Genomic DNA, 17,261 nt, shown 5'->3' with positions numbered 1-17,261 from the left:
ATGGTTCTGATAAAAGTTTAGGACTGTGCATCATCAATGGGAAAAAATACCCTGCGGAAACCCTAAAAACCATCATCAGAGATTTCTAATGGGGTCACAAAGTGTTTTAGAATACGGATGGATGCGATCCAGATGCAATCCTGGTCTGACTTGGCCACTTTAAAATGCATGTAAATCTTAACTGACATTTACTTTAATATGTTACACTTATCTACCCTTTTACGTCCATAGCTTTGTTAGATAAATGTAGTCTACCAACTAATATAATAATTTTAAATTAAGTTTAAATGCGACAAAATAAAATACAAAAATCATTAACACAAAAACCTTCATGATGTGATACAGAAGTAATCTAACTATAATAATGAAATATTTATCTCTTTTACGTTAGGGTGATTTCAGTTTTTCTTCCTTTTATATTGCAATATCACAGCAATGCCCTTTTTATTCTGAGATAAATATAACAGACTTAGTAATGTCGAGTAATTAGGGAGCTTTAAAAGAAGAATGGATGGGAATGATAGGGGGTAAAAGGTGGGTATGTTCCATACAGGAATTGCTATGTATAGGCCTGAAGGCTTCCTGCAACTTTTCTTATTTCATGTTTTTTTTTTTTTTTTTAATTCTTATTTGATGTCGATCATGGGTTTTCAGAGCCACTAGGTGTAGAATGACGTAAATTATATAATTTGTGAAAATACGACCAAATCACAAGCATTCACATTGAAGCTTTGCCATCTCATGTCTAACTAAAACCGACTTTAACCGACTTCTCCTTATTTTACCTGAAAAAAAACATATATATATATATATATATATATATATATATATATATATATATATATATATATATATATATATATATATATATATATAGAATCATAAGCTATTTCCATCATCTTGTCGCTGAAATTCACCAAGGCAGGGACTCAGCCTATACACTGAGATCATTCAAGGACCATTTAATATACATAGCTGCTATTTGTAACACCTTTCGGAACAAAAGTGAATACATGAATGAAAGGCATCGGTATTGGATTCTTAAACGGCGAGAAATCATTACGTAATTCTCGTTGCTGTGTTCTTATATCAGAGGTGTGTGTGTGTGTGTGTGTGTGTGTGTGTGCGTGCGCACGCGCAATCATTAGAAACCTGCCAAGGATCGAGAGGGCGAACTGCACTTATGGGGTGTCGGGCTATGTGTGTGTGTGTGTGTGTGTGTGTGTGTGTGTGTGTGTGAGCTAACATTGAGAAACGAGTGCTAATGTTGACTTTCTTGTTTTAAAATTCAGTCATTCAGTAAGAAGAAAACCGATACACACACACACACAGAGAGAGAGAGAGAGAGAGAGAGAGAGAGAGAGAGAGAGAGATGCACGCCTCCCCTCCCCTCATTCCATCGTATAAGAGACAAGATTTAGGCAAGTAAACGAAAAAGTTGGTACCAATCGGCGCGCGCAGCTGTGGTCATGTGATCCGGGGAAGGTCGCGGCGGCTAATTAACAGATCCCTTAATACAATTACGGCGTCGGACATCAAACGCTTCCCGGACCAGACGAGGCTACCTGATCCTACGCCGGGGAATCTGAACTGTTAATTAAAAGGGTTCATTTATTAATTATCCTTTTTTTTTTTTACTTTTTTTTTATTTACTTCTTTGTTAGTTCTAAGGTTTTACGTATTAAATCTCTTTTTTGTTAACTTCCTTTACATGTTTACCTTAGTCTTCCTTCTGAGCGTATTTATGTTGTATCTTCATCTGTTTGTTTTATTATTATTATTATTATCATTATTATTATTATTATTATTATTATTATTATTATTATCGTCATCATCATCATCATTATCATTATTATTATTGTTTTAGAGGGGGAGCATATTCATATTTGTGTTCTTCCTAAGATTCACTTATAATTTAGCGAGCTTTTTTAATTTTCATCTTGACTGCGAAACTTAAAAGATTTATGTCATTTACGCAATTCATACATTTTCTCTCTCTCTCTCTCTCTCTCTCTCTCTCTCTCTCTCTCTCTCTCTCTCTCAGGATCCTCGTCTCCCGGAGTCTACTTGGGCATGGAGTGGACGCCGCCCTTCCCTTCGACGCTCTCCACGCCCCCGCCGCCCACCACGCCCACCCCTACGTCCTCCCCACCGCCCACGCCCATGCTGGCCAGCCCTTACTACCTGGCAGTGCGGCCCCCGGATCTCGAGGCCCCGGATGACGAGAAACCGCCGCTACTCAGCCACCCCTTCACCCCTACCAGCCTCCCCTTTCCCTCCCCTTCACTCCCCCTTCCCTCCACCGGCCTCAGTCTAACGCCCGCCTCCTTCTCCCTCACGCCCACTACGCTTCCTCTCACGCCCACCACGTTAACATTCACCCCCACGACTCTGCTACCCCCCACCTCTGTTTCCCTGTCGCCTACTACCCTGTCCCTTCCTCCTACGTCCCTTTCCTTTCCCACTGCTAACAGTCTACCCCTCACCCCTACTTCCTTGTCCCTCACCCCTACCAGTCTCTCCCAGCTGAGGATGAGGGCGAGGGAACAAACATCGTCGTTCATTAATCTCAACGCTGAGTGAGTGAGTGAGGCGCTTCGTCCCCTACCCAACACAAGAATTGAGGAAGAGATGCATGAAATTGTAATCTTACTGTATTACGTGTAGTTCTTCCAGGAAGCTGACGCGAAAGAGAGGAACATTTTTTTGCGCAATGTTGAAAAGAAAAGTTTGAATTGACAGTTGTGTGTGTGTGTATGTGTGTGTGTGTGTGTGTGTGTGTGTGTGTGTGTAGCTCAGTGTAGGAAAAGAATCTCTACTGGATTTTATGTACGTACGTAATCATAACGACTCCAGAAGCCCTAGTAATCTCTCTCTCTCTCTCTCTCTCTCTCTCTCTCTCCTGCAAAGCTATAAAACTATCGTGCATCGCAAACGTGTGTAGAATAGAGCAGCACTGTAATAATAAAGGATACCAACTGAATGTCTGCGATCATACCAACCACTGAGAGAGAGAGAGAGAGAGAGAGAGAGAGAGAGAGAGAGAGAGAGGACCCACCCATCCAGTCAGCCAGCCAAGCAGTCAAGTAGCCAGCCAGCCAGACGGCCTCCTACTCAGCGATGCTCCAGGATTTAACACTTCTCAGTCTTCCCTTAGAGGCGCCACACAGACTCAATTTAAAACGTGATTACTTTTTTCCATGTCGCGAAGACTTAGGAAGCGTCCTCACTCGGCGGCCTCGCTCGGGAAGTTTCCTTACGCAATATTTTCCCCCTCTTTCTCGCTTGATTTTTCCCCTCTTCTCTCTTTTTCATAACGTATTTTTCTTTTCTTTTTTCTTTCTTCCTACCTCGGCGAAACAGAGAAGCGAGAGATCTAGAGAGAGAGAGAGAGAGAGAGAGAGAGAGAGAGAGAGAGAGAGAGAGAGAGAGAGAGAGAGAGAGAGAGAGAGAGAGAGACTTTAAAGAAGCAAAGCTAAGAACGGAGGATGGTAGGAAAGAAAAAAAATGAAAGAAAAAAAGCAGATGCAACCTACTGACGCAGCCGCCTCCTGAACCTCCCTCTTCACATTGGAAAAAATAAAAATGCTAGTTTGACGACAGTTACAATGATCTTAATTTCTACCTACTCTTATTGCCCTAGTGTTAACCTGTCACAACTGTCATACATTTCTACTTCCTTGAGTACTCCCTTAAATGTACAGGGAAGGGCTATGAGCATTTAAAACATGTATAGGTATTTATCACCACAGCACGAAAATTAAAATCACGAGTTAGTAAACTCCCTACTTATAGTAGAAGATAAGTAAAAACCATGGAGATGGATATGGCTGCAAATTGTTCCCTCCCTTTATGGAATCTTTTTATTTCAATGGTAAAACAGATAAGATGTAAAGTCCTTTCCATGAGCTTTGGGGAGATGAAAGTAAAGCCATTTAATATAAAGCAGTCCATTACCAAAACTGAAGAATGCCAAGATTTAAATTAAAAAAAAATCACACAGCTTAAAAAGAAGGTATTCCAAGAGGCTGAGCAGGAAGGAAGTACCAATTTGTCCCTGTGCTGTTTTTCCTTGTTCTGAGACGTTTTTTTTTTTTTTTTTTTTTTTGTGAGCAGTGCTGGTTCAAATATTCTGCCATGACACATATTGTGCACCACTGCCATCTGTGAGTGTCCTGCAGTTTACAATGGGATATAGAAGTGCAGAAATATATGAGGATTACAAAAGCCATTAGAATGGGTCCCTCTATAAAAATACTATTCAATTCTATACTTGCTACAGCACACAGATGCTGCATATGTCTGTCTACTATGTGTGGCTGAGAGGAATAAAAACAGAATGGAACAATCTCTTATATGGAATTTCTTTTTCAAAATAAATAGTAAATATCCATCAAAACATAACTCACTATAATACCTATAATTATCCATCTACCTACCTAACAGCTAACAGGCTGACATTCCCTGACACACTTGTGGACACACACACACACAATAATAACTTCTTATTTTTCCTTCATGTTTTCTTTTTTTCTTTCTTGGAGGCCATAACACAAGTGCAAGAAGAGGAATAAAAATATAGAGATTCATTCACACAGATAATAAAGAATACTAAAAGAGAATCTCAAAAATGCTTTTCTAGTTTTTATCTGTAATTTTTATCTGTAAAACTGAGTTCATTATCTTACTAAATAAGAAATGTTCACATACAGTATTATAAAACAATAAAATTTTCAGGTTATCACTGCTTCATAATATTCTTATGTAGCATATATATTTATAGCTTAAAACATTTGTATAATAATTTAAGTGCACTTATAATATACTAGCAAGAGTCATTAGAGTCCTGAAGAATACTTCTAAATATTGAAGTAAATATATCAAGTATTTTCTCCGACAAGTATTCAATATATTTCACAGTACATAACACAGCAGCAGAATACTATGAAGTAAAATGTGAAAAGCTAACTGGTCTTACTCTGTTGGATCCCATGCACCCCAATTGTACAACCTGTAGAAGAAAAAATAGTTATAATAATCACATGATGCAGTAATGCCTTTCTAAAACAATATCTATCTATATACTAGACCAGTAATCCCACATGGGCTGACCCAGAAAAAGAACCATACACATATACACATCATTCACACTCTTAGCACCTTTGGCCCCTAGTGAGAAAATAATATCACATACAATAAGTGTGGATGAACTCTCATTACAAAAGTCAAGAGATAATATATAATTTTATATCATACTACAAAAGGTTGTATACAAGCAAACCTAAAAGGGGGAGAAAAAAAAGGAACATGATAAAAATAAAGAAGTATACATCAAGGGACATGACAGAACCAAGTCACAAGTGTGCTGCAGACTCCAATATGGGTCACTTCATAGGAAACCTGTTCCACTGCTGAAGGCAGTGTACCATAGGCAGGTGTGAAGTCCAAATGGTACCCACAGGATTGGATGCTTCACACAATGCATCTGCTGCTCTATTCACACTGGGTAGGTGCACAAGCATTCTCTCAATCAATCAGTACCATAATGCTAATGAAGTAAATATAGAGCAATCTTACTATTCACTTAAGAGGTCACACCAACACTCTTTTCAAACACTCCACTAAATGTCAAAACAAATACACAAAATAGTAAATAATCATACTGCTAAAACGAATATCAACTGAATGCAAATAAGCAGCAAACTCACCAAAACAATGCATTATAAATGCAAAATTCCTCAGTGAATAATCTCTACATATTCAGAAGTCTTTGGTGGCCTATGATGGTTCTTCAGGAAGGACCGGAATCTTCGCTGAAGCAGAGTAATACTTGGTGCTGCTCCCTGTGTGGCGGATGGACAGGTGAATCTCTTCCACTTCAAACACTCCAAATTCAAAATCAGCAAATTCCTGAAAAAAAAAAAAAAAAAAAAAAAAAAAAAAATCAGCCATGACATAGTCAATTTCCAAGCACACTTTCCAAAAAGGTTGTTTTCCATTGTAACAGTAAAAATACAAGTCTCATTGTTAGCTGCTACGAGTAAAAGTGGAAAAAAAAAGATACCTTCCTTTAGAGTTGTAGACTAACTGAAATTCCAATAGATTTCATATTGTTCCATATAAGTTATTTACTGAATAAGGTGACACCACTGATGTACTTTGCCTGTTTCTACAACTTTTCATGATGAGGTATGAAGCATTTCTGTTCACTCATAATAAGGAATTTATCACACACACACGCACATGCACACACACACACACACACACACACACACACACACACACACACATAAGAACATAAGAACATAAGAAATAAGGGAAGCTGCAAGAAGCGACCAGGCTTACACGTGGCAGTCCCTGTATGAAACACTCCTACCTATTTCCATCTGTTATCCCCATCCATAAACTTGTCTAATCTTCTCTTAAAGCTCTCTAGTGTCCTGGCACTAACTACATGATTACTGAGTCCGTTCCACTCATCTACCACTCTATTTGAGAACCAATTTTTTCCTATCTCCTTCCTAAACCTAAATTTTTCAAGCTTGAACCCGTTATTTCTTGTTCTACCTTGGTTGCTGATCCTAAGAATTTTGCTTACATCTCCCTTGTTATAACCCTTATACCACTTAAAGACTTCTATCAGGTCCCCTCTTAACCTACGTCTCTCTAGAGAATGTAAATTTAACCGCTTCAACCTCGCTTCGTAAGGAATACTCCTCATCCCCTGAATCCTTTTAGTCATTCTCCTCTGTACTGATTCTAATAGACCTATATCTTTCCTGTAATGTGGGGACCAGAACTGCACAGCGTAGTCTAGATGAGGTCTGACCAGCGCCAAGTATAACTTTAATATTACTTCCGGCCTTCTACTTTTAACACTCCTAAAAATGAATCCTAGTACCCTATTTGCCTTGTTTCTGGCTTCTATGCATTGTTTCCCTAGACGGAGTTCAGAGCTAACTATAACTCCTAAATCTTTCTCGTACCCTGTACCTACCAGAGTTTGGGTGTTTAATGTGTACCTATTGTGTGGGTTTCCTCTACCTACGCTAAGCACTTTGCATTTATTGATATTAAATTGCATTTGCCATCTATCCGTCCATTCATTCATTCTATCTAAGTCTGTCTGCAAGGCGATGGCATCCGCTTCTGACCTAATTAATCTACCTATCTTTGTGTCATCCGCAAATTTACTAACATCGCTACTAATTCCACTATCCAAGTCATTGATATATATTAGAAATAATAATGGCCCTAATACTGATCCCTGTGGCACCCCACTAATGACATGACCCCACTCGGATTTCGAGCCGTTTATTAGCACTCTCTGTCACCTGTTACCAAGCCATGACCCTATCCAACCTAACACCTTCCCATCTATCCCGTGCGCCCTAACCTTTCTCAGGAGCCTTTGATGGGGCACCTTGTCGAATGCTTTACTAAAGTCCAGATATAAGATATCATAACTATCACCATTATCTACTGCCTCGTACACCTTACTGTAAAAACTTAACAAGTTTGTCAGGCAAGACTTCCCCTTCGTGAAGCCATGCTGTGACTGATTTACACACACACACACACACACACACACACACAAACACACACACACACACACACATTTGCCTAATCAAGCTCTTTCAACTCTGTCTGTCAACATCTACCTTTCCTTCTTGCTGGAAGTTTGCCTACATTCAGCCTGTTCCTAAAAAGGGTGACCGTTCTAATCCCTCAAACTACTGCCCTACTGCTTTAATTTCCTATCTAAAATTTTTTAATCTATCCTCAACAGGAAGATTCTTAAACATCTATCACTTCACAACCTTCTATCTAATTGCCAGTATTGGTTCTGTCAAGGCCACTCTACTGGTGATCTTCTGGCTTTCCTTACTGAGTTTTGGTTACCCTATTTCAAAGATTTTGGTGAAACTTTTCTTGTTACCTTAGACATATCAAAAGCTTTTGATAGAATCTAAGACAAAGCTCTGATTTCCAAACTACCCTCCTACAACTTCTATCCTTCTCTCTCTGTAACTTTATCTCAAGTTTCCTTTCTATTGCTGCTGTGGTAGATGGTAATTTTTCTTCTCTTAAATCAGTTAACAGTGGCATTCCTCAAGGTTCTATCCTGTCACCAACTCTCCTCCTATCATTCATCAATCATCTTCTAAACCAAACTTCTTGTCCTATCCATCCTTACACTGATGATACCACCCTGCACTTCTCCATGTCTTTTCAAAAAGTAAACAGTTCATGTAGGGAAGCCACAGAAGGCCTGACTTTGGATCTCTCTAAAATTTTTAACTGGGGCACAGCAAACTTAATATTATTCAGTATTTCAAAAACTCAATTCCTCCATCCATCAACTCGACACAACCTTCCAGACAACTATCCCCTCTTCTTCAATGACACTCAGTTGTCCCCCTCTTCTACATTGAACATCCTCAATCTGTCCTTTACTTATAATCTAAACTGAAAACTTCACATCTCATCTCTAGCTACAACAGCTTCAATGATGATAGGCATTCTGAGTTGTCTCCATCAGTTTTTCTCAGCCCCCTGCTGCTAACAGGGGCCTTATCCGTCCATGTATGGAGTGTGCTTTACATGTATGGGGAAGAGTTTCCACTTATACCACTCTTTTAGACAGGATGGAATCAAAAGCTTTTAATCTTATCAGTTCCTCTCGTCTATCTGACTGTCTTCAGCCTCTTCCTCATTACCACAATGATGCATCTCTTGCTATCTTCTACTGCTATTTTCATGCCAACTGCTCTTCAGATCTTGCTAATTGCATACCTTCTCTCCTCCTGTGGCCTTGTTGCACAAAACTTTTCTCTTTCTCTCATCCCTATTCTGTCCACCTCTCTAATGCAAGAGTTAACCATTCTCAATCATTCATCCCTTTCTCTGGTAAACTCTGGAATTCCCTGCCTGCTTCTGTATTTCCACCTTCTTATGACTTGAATTCCTTAAAAGAGAGAGGGTTCAAGACACTTATCCTTCAATTTTTGACTACTGCTTTGGACCCTTTTCCGGTACTGGCATCTCAGTGGGCTTATTTTTTTAATTATATTTTTGTTGCCCTTGGTCAATGTCCCTCCCACATTAAAAAAAAAATAAAAATAATAATAATCATAAGATTCAATCTCTTCTTACAACCAGTGTGTATCTTAAAGTCAGTATGCAATGTCTAAAAGGATTCAACTAGTGTATGTTAATGAAATAAACTCAGGTACACCAACATCAGAAAATTGGTAAACTACAAAGTTTCATCACTGAAGGTAAAATACTATCATATACAAAGAAGTTTGTATTCACCTTCAAAGCAACAATTCCTTTTTCAGTTAGAGAGAAGACTCATAAGACGATAACAACTATAAATATTCATGATGAGCCATGACCTTGTTGGTGATTCATACAATTCAGCAGTGTGGTAAATAGAATAGCTCACTTATTCATTAAATAAAGTGAAAGATTCTCTCACACACAGCTGTATTCCTTGTGAATGAGAAAGACCAACCACATGAACAGTAGAATCTCATTTTTGCCATGATAATCCCTCATAATAATCAATCCAATGTCTTTAATATCTTTCCTCATGTAATATGTCTAAATAACATACAAAGCCTTACAATTTTTCAAGTTACCTGGAACAACAATCCATCCAGTGATCACTTTACTATCAGACTTCTGACATTATATCACTAACCTTCAATATCTTTTTGGCACAGAATGTTTCTCGTGCCTGGTTTGCCACACCACTATTGTCCTCATTGCTTTGCGGGCGGAAGCTAGTGTTCATTAGAGTGACATGCAGCTTGACTCTCTCTTGCTGTCGTGTCACCAGTCCTGGAATATGGAAGAGTACTGTACAATACGTGGGCTTTAAAGAGCCATGGAGAAATCTATGTTTAGAGATTTTCAGTTTCATATGTACAACAAAGACAAGCCCCAATACATCAATGCATTAAAGTCTTTACCTCTAAAGACTTAGTGCATACTATCTACCAATGCAATAACCTACATCAATATAGTATGCAATCTGACAAAGATAAGAATCAAAGCATTCAAATGAACTAGACTTTCAATTAAATCTCAGAAAAAAAATCATGATTATAATTTGTATACTGAAACTGATGAGAAGCAACTCACCTCCCTTGACAAACTCGCCCACCACAGAGTCAGCAATGGCCTGGATGGAATGGGACCAGCTAAGTGCATTCACCCGTCCATAAAGAACATGCACCTCCCCTGGGTCATCATTCATGATCTCGACACCCTTCATTTCCAGACGCAGCTTCTCACCTCCAAGCTGCTTCCTAAGGTGGAAAACAAGACAGTGTTATGCACTCTGAAATGGTGTCACATTCTTAATCTTATATGCATGTTTGTTCAAGTATATCTGCTATATACTGGTATATCCTGTGAGAGTAAAAGTCACTTTAAAGATATAGAATGCAGTGAGTCTAATCAGAAATGGCCACAAATCCTTTCATCTGTCACTCCTCATCAGTAGCAATAAAACTGAGCCAGCCAGGATATATGTAGCTTTGCAGTAAAAATTACACCAAAAGCCACAATGCACTGGAAGCTGAAAACAAACATTTTTGCATTCCACTAAAACATCAATCATAAGGAAAATGAAGACTGATAGTTTACTTGACACATTTATGGAAAAAAATAAAATAAATACTAAAATTCATTTTTCATAGGTGATGATATTTTAGTGAAATACAATATTAGTACTTACTTCTTATTTCTGCTCCCAGAATACAAAATACAGGACAAAGAATTAGTGATATGCTAATACTTTTTTTATACAGAATTTATTTACCTACATTTATGAAACTTTTTACCATGTTACATGAATACTTAATCAATACTCTAGTTCAATACAAAATACCAATATCAACAACTTATCTGACACACACACACACCTCAGGTTACCCCAAGTACAGCAATGAGCCTTTTCATAAACCACTACTAACTTTAAAACAATCTCCAGGCACTGCTTACACACACACACACACACACACACACACACACACACACACACACACACACACACACACACACACACACACACACACACCTCAAGTCATCCCAGGCACAGCAATCAGCCCCTCGATAAATCGCCACTCACTTTAAGACAGTCTCTGGGCACTGCTTGAGGGTGTCCACGGCCTGCTGGCGTTCCCGGTCATCAGCCAGCACCAGCACACACAGGGTCAGGTGAAGCTTGGCCGCCTCCTGGAATATAGACTCCTCTACTCCACGGCTGTCTCCACATTTCTCCAACACCTCTTTCTGTTGATGTTAGTGAAGATGTAAAGTTTATGGCCCATACCTGATGATAAAGCTAAGAGAAAATAAAATAGGAAATATTATCCATACAGTACTACATGTTAGGCAATAATATTCTGGTGTAAAATCAGTAAAATTCCACTTTCACATTTTATCAGATCTAAATACTTTTCAATGCATTTCAAAATTGTCTATTTACCAACTATATATTAGTTTAGTGTGCTTTCAAAAGAAGCTTAAAAATTACACTATATTTAAATATACAAAACTACAAAAATTAATGCTTGTGTAAAATATACACACAAGAAAGTAATAACTTCATAAACCTGTACAGATGGGGATAGCATAATAACAGATTTCTCAAGTAGCTCAAAAATTACTTTCATAGCCTGCATCAGCATTATTACAATAGTTTATTTGTTATCTTCATACATAGCAACAAGAAATGGACATTATTTCAAGTAACCATGCAAAGATCTGCACATCTTTTGACATGAAACATATATAGCTATTGCTATATAAGTAATAACCACAGAAGTCTTCACAAGTGTTAGGAAGCCTGCACAATGACAATAGGGTAATGCAACTATAGCCTAAATCACCAAGAAAGATATTCTTTTGTCTGTTATTGTAGAAGTACAGACATTTTCAAAACTATAACATGCAAACTGAAATAATGATCATCACAATATTCGCTGTTTTTAATCTATACTGTTAATATACAATGCATGTCTCCATATCCTCAAGAAGGTGTATGCATGTTTTACCTTGAACTCGAGGAACTTTTCCTGTATGTTAGGGGTGTTGACAGGCAGGGAGAGGAAGTGAGTAGAAGGCTGTTTCTTCCGTGCCTGCTCAACCAACATCTCCAGCTTGAGGCGAGCTTGACGCACTGTCCTCACATCCTTACCAGTCACAACTTGGTGGGGAAATCTTATGTAATGCATATACACATACACATATTGAAGAAATACAACAGTACTATGTACTGCCACAAGAAAAATACAGAATATGGAGAAGAGCCAAAAACTAATATGAATAATTTTGGCAAACAATCATACTGCAATCTTACCAACATTTCCATTTTGTCCTTTCCCAGGAAACTTGAGGTTTGTATAAGTCTCTTTTTCTATCCTACTCTTGGTGGAGCCTTTGCTTCCAATCAAGTAAGGAATGTATGGACTGCAAAAAAATGTAGAAATTCTTAGTCACGAATATTTGCTACCTTCTCAGTAGAGCACCACTCACTGATCTTCACATAAAAGCTTTCCAGCATATTTCAGATCTAAAAATGCAAATCACTAAAGTGCATACAACATTCTAGATTGATATAGATATAAAACAAAAATTTCAAGATGGTTTTTCACATGCATGAATACAATCTGCCCATCATAAACACTGCCAACATAAATTTTAATAATGTAATCTATTAATAAATTTAAACCAATTCTAAAAGGAAAAAAAGTCAGGTTCCATAATTACAGAGTACACATTAAAATCTGGCCACATAATTTCTGCAACAGAAGCCACCATCTCATAAAAGTTTGGCCACATAATTTCTGCAACAGAAGCCACCATCTCTGGGTGGCAAAATTAAGCAGCAAAACTTACCATGTTTATACTTGCTTTAGGAATGTACGAAAATAACAAATACTGCATTTTATGATATATCTATACTGGCTAAATTAAACAGCTTTCAAGAGGATGTCATATTTAAGTTTAAGTTAACTAGTTTCAGTTTCAACATCCATCACTGATGCTCTTGAGAAAGTCAGCCAGGCAAACATAACCCCTCACCATGGTGCCCAACAACAGGCCAGGGCGAGACTCAATCTGCCAACCTTAGAGTGCAAGGTTAGCTTGCTACCACTGTACTAATCAGACACTACTACTAAGAAAACATCCAAGCATTCTCCCAAAATTGATAAATAAATTAATCAATAAATAAATAAATACATAAACAAATGACTGAATTACATAATAAATACATAAACAAAACATTCAACTGGCCATCCCAATCAAAAAATTCTGCAATCAATCAAGGCAAATATTACATGAAGTATTGCAATATTACTACTTATAATTCATACATAGATATGTTTTATCACAGGAATGCGATAAATTGTTTAAGATATGTACTGATAATAAGGGTTATCTATGAAATTAGAAAAAAGTTTTCTTAGATTTAACTGGGTATATATGTTGGGACTGGGGAAAACACCTAAAAATGTTAAAACATTTACCATGATCTTATGAAAACAAAACAAAGATAACATACTTTGCTACTGGAAAGGAAGTCTGAAACCTCCCACTGCCCGTTTCTTCCACTGTGAAGTCTGTTTCATTGGTGCAGTCCACCTCATCCTGGTACACACTGTCCTCTACAAGACAAATACAAACTCAACACAGAATCAACAGCTCATTGGTCATCTACCACTACCCACTTCATTAGTCAGTCTGGAGACGGAGCGTATCATCAGTGATGTTACTAACTCAATAGTAAAATTAATCAGAGCTATCAATTATCCTTCCATGAGACAGTGAGATGCATATAATTTTGACAATTCATCTCATTTCTTTGCCTCAATATGAAACTTGCCAACTGGTACTTCAGTGATGTTCCCTACAGGGCACCTCACAGAAATAATGAGATACTGATCTGCTGGTGATATAAACTTACCATGAGAAGCACCCTCCCTTAGATCAGACTAATGTCAGGACAAACTCCTCATTCCTTTTAACAGAAAACTCTCCAACTTCCCTCCTGTTGCTGTATTTCCTCCTGTCTATGATGAACCATTTCAAAAGACAACTATCATGACACCTCAAAAGCTAAACTAACATTTCCAGTTCACATTTTTTTTTTTTTTTTCAGGGTGGAAAAAGAGCTGCAACTGTTGGCAGGTTTTTTTCTGTTTTACCCATAGCCTGTTTCCCTGACGTGTAAAAACAAAAATAATACTTCTTCCCACACATTGCCAGTCAAGCCATTAGTGATCAACAAAGTCTGCATAATCTTTGCTCAGGCTTGACTGTGCTGTCACAACTCTTCAGTGGCCACTTCCCATACCTTTACTGTCCCATGGCCAACAGGCTGACAGTACAGCAGCTGGATTAGAATAAGCTTGGAACAGTAAATTTTAGATATTATACATTTGCTTTCCTCTCCCTATAATACCACTTTCCCACCAAATTCCCAGGTCTGCTGTGCATTGGGGAAGAGTTAAGAAAAAGTGAAAGTGCTGAACATAGCTGCAGATTTACCCGATGCATTTTAATTTATTTTATTTTTTTCTGAAATCAGCTGAACATTTGGGAGAGTTAATGTGAGGGTCTCAGATATTTACCCTCTTTAAAACCCACAGAAAATTTTTACAACAGGACCAAACTGCATTTTGAGTACAAAACTATGATATTCGTTATTGTTTCGTTTTTTTATTATAGATGATTTTGAGCATAATACACATCAGAAATACTTAATTTTGCCTCTTCTCCCTTCATCCCCCTACAATCTTGAAGACTTGTCAGGAAGCAGGGTTGTGGGTGGAGAACACATAAATGGTCATTCTAGGGTGCCTGAATGGAGATGATAGCTTATATAAAGGCAATTCTAACCTAACCCAACTTGATCTAACGTAATCTAACCTAACCTAACCTGACCTAACCTGATCTAACCTAACCTACCTGGACATAACCAAACCTAACCTAATCTAACATAACCTAACCTAATCTAACCTAACATAACCTGACCTAACCTAACCTACACGCAAACCAAACAAAAATCCCTATATCATGGAAACTATTAATTTGTGAGGAAAATTTCAATAAAATAAGTTTTTCAGTATCCTTAAGAGTAATCAAAACAATACTCGTAAATGTGTAGAGCGTTATGGTCCTCTCCTAAAATAATACCAAGCACGCACTCCCATATATATATATATATATATATATATATATATATATATATATATATATATATATATATATATATATATATATATATATATATGGTAAATTTATAGTTTAAGCCAATGTCCCCAATCTCTACCCACGGCCCACGGCATTATTATTAATTTCCGACAAGTAGTGTAATCATTAGAAATGATGTGAATAGTGAGAAGAACAAAATGAGGTAGGTTATTACCACGTAGTGTGTAATGGCTTAAACTATAATAAAACCCTAACCTAATCTAACCTAACCTAACCTAACAACTGAAGTTCAGGCAACAATACACCATTTATGTTTACCTGTGGACTTAGAAAAAGTTGAGAGCGCTGTGCATTCCCAGGCCTATTGTGGCGTTATTATTAATTTCCGACAGGTAGTGTAATCATTAGAAATGATGTGAATAGTGAGAAGAACAAAATGAGGTAGGTTATTACCACGTAATGTGTAATGGCTTAAACTATAATAAAACCATATATATATATATATATATATATATATATATATATATATATATATATATATATATATATATATATATATATATATATATATATATATATATATATATATATATATATATATATATCACCCAAAAAAAAAAGAAGAAAAAAAGAAAGGAAATTAGTAGTACATCACAAGCCGAGTATTGAGTCTACAACACGCCCAGCCTCTCCCGCTTCCCAGTATCCGTCCATGACTGCAAAACTTGATTGACACACTCACCAAAGCCGTATGCGTCCGCCTCTGCATAATTAGTGGTGGTAGTTGCCGTTTGAGGATTGAGGACACGGTAGCAGCGGCCGGCTACCCAGACTGTCGGTGGCCGTAGGACATCCATTCTTGTTGTTTACATAGAGATGCTGAGCCGATGGGAAAACACGTGCTCACGGCGCGGCACTTTCAAAACTTGACTTCGCTCTATCCATACCACATGGAGTAGCCTTATCTTGGAAATTCCACGGTAAGGTCTCTATGAGTGTTCTGGAATCTTGACCATGTTGTCGCTAAGTCATTTATCTAGCTGACTTTCAAAACTCTTCCACTACTCTCTGTTACAAGCCAGTCTGGGAATTTTCAAAACACACCAGAAATTTTTACATTACTCTCTGAGTCTGCAAAACCATTCCCTAACTGCAAGCCACTCTCAAACATTGCTTTTAAAACTCACCACAGATACTCTCAACTCTTTAATTACTCTTTATTACAACATTCCTTCCACAAACCACTCTGGAAATTGTTTGCAAAACACAATACACACATCATTAACTCTCTCGTTACTCTCAGTCACACCATTCCTTCACCACAAACCACTTTTCGACATTTCTCTTTTATTCAACACCCATGTGTGTGCAAACTTTCTTTTTAATCTTTTTGAATTATTTTACTCTATTGCACTGAAAGGGTTGAAAACGCTGTGGCAACATAAACTCTTCATTCTTTGTCTCATAGAGCCTTTGTTTTCCTAAACACTGCTAAGATATCGAATGTAAAAACATATGATTATAAACAGATACAGCAAAGGGAGGATAGGGGATATGCAGATCTGTTAAAAGAAAAAGGAGCGTCATGTAAGATAGTTTGGTTGCCGTTGGTCTATCTTGTCCCTCCCTTAGTCTGCTTTGTATCCCCATGTTGCTCACAGGAGGAAAATTGATACTGTCGGATATATCCGGCAGTACAGGCTGTGGAGCTTCACTACCATCCTTGGAAAACAACAAGACACTAGTTTCATCATTATCACCACCATCAGCAGGACCACCACTGTCATCACCACCACAGCCACCATCACCATCATGAAGATTATAAATGTTTGTATTACGTACGTGATTGTGTGCTCGTTATGCATATCTGTACATTACTGTTATTTGTTGTAACGGGTTTGCCAGCGAGTTTTTGCTTAGTACTCAATGAAGAAATACAAATTTTCTTGTCTATGAAAAGACAGGATTATATGATAATGATATAAATGTATTAAACTGTTGAATTATCTGTTTGTTTACTTCTACTA

At 37.7% G+C, this 17,261-nt stretch overlaps 2 protein-coding genes across 3 annotated transcripts in view; one reads left to right on the top strand and one right to left on the bottom strand.

Moving 5' to 3' along the window:
- Nucleotides 1-4,237, top strand: part of LOC135105340 (homeobox protein aristaless-like) — an 11,204-nt gene extending 6,967 nt beyond the window's left edge. For both annotated transcript variants that reach the window (XM_064013514.1, XM_064013515.1), the window contains one exon: nt 2,045-4,237. In XM_064013514.1, the coding sequence (XP_063869584.1) occupies nt 2,045-2,583 (539 nt within the window). In that variant the 3' untranslated portion in view covers nt 2,584-4,237. The remainder of the gene's footprint in view (nt 1-2,044) is intronic.
- Nucleotides 4,238-4,345: 108 nt separating this feature from the next.
- Nucleotides 4,346-16,243, bottom strand: LOC135105366 (activating signal cointegrator 1 complex subunit 1-like). Its single transcript, XM_064013516.1, has 9 exons — nt 15,977-16,243; nt 13,583-13,685; nt 12,377-12,486; nt 12,072-12,223; nt 11,144-11,307; nt 10,153-10,319; nt 9,710-9,849; nt 5,709-5,910; nt 4,346-5,011 (listed from the first exon to the last, which is right to left on the bottom strand). The coding sequence occupies exons 1-8, from the start codon at nt 16,089-16,091 to the stop codon at nt 5,779-5,781; spliced, it is 1,083 nt and encodes a 360-aa protein (XP_063869586.1). The 5' UTR covers nt 16,092-16,243; the 3' UTR covers nt 4,346-5,011; nt 5,709-5,778.
- Between the last annotated feature and the right edge of the window lie 1,018 nt (nt 16,244-17,261).

The sequence above is a fragment of the Scylla paramamosain genome, chromosome 1 (genome assembly GCF_035594125.1).
Source record: "Scylla paramamosain isolate STU-SP2022 chromosome 1, ASM3559412v1, whole genome shotgun sequence".
NCBI classification, from domain to species: domain Eukaryota; kingdom Metazoa; phylum Arthropoda; class Malacostraca; order Decapoda; family Portunidae; genus Scylla; species Scylla paramamosain.
Note: the sequence above shows the minus strand (reverse complement) of the source record. Positions and strands in the feature narration are given on the sequence as shown.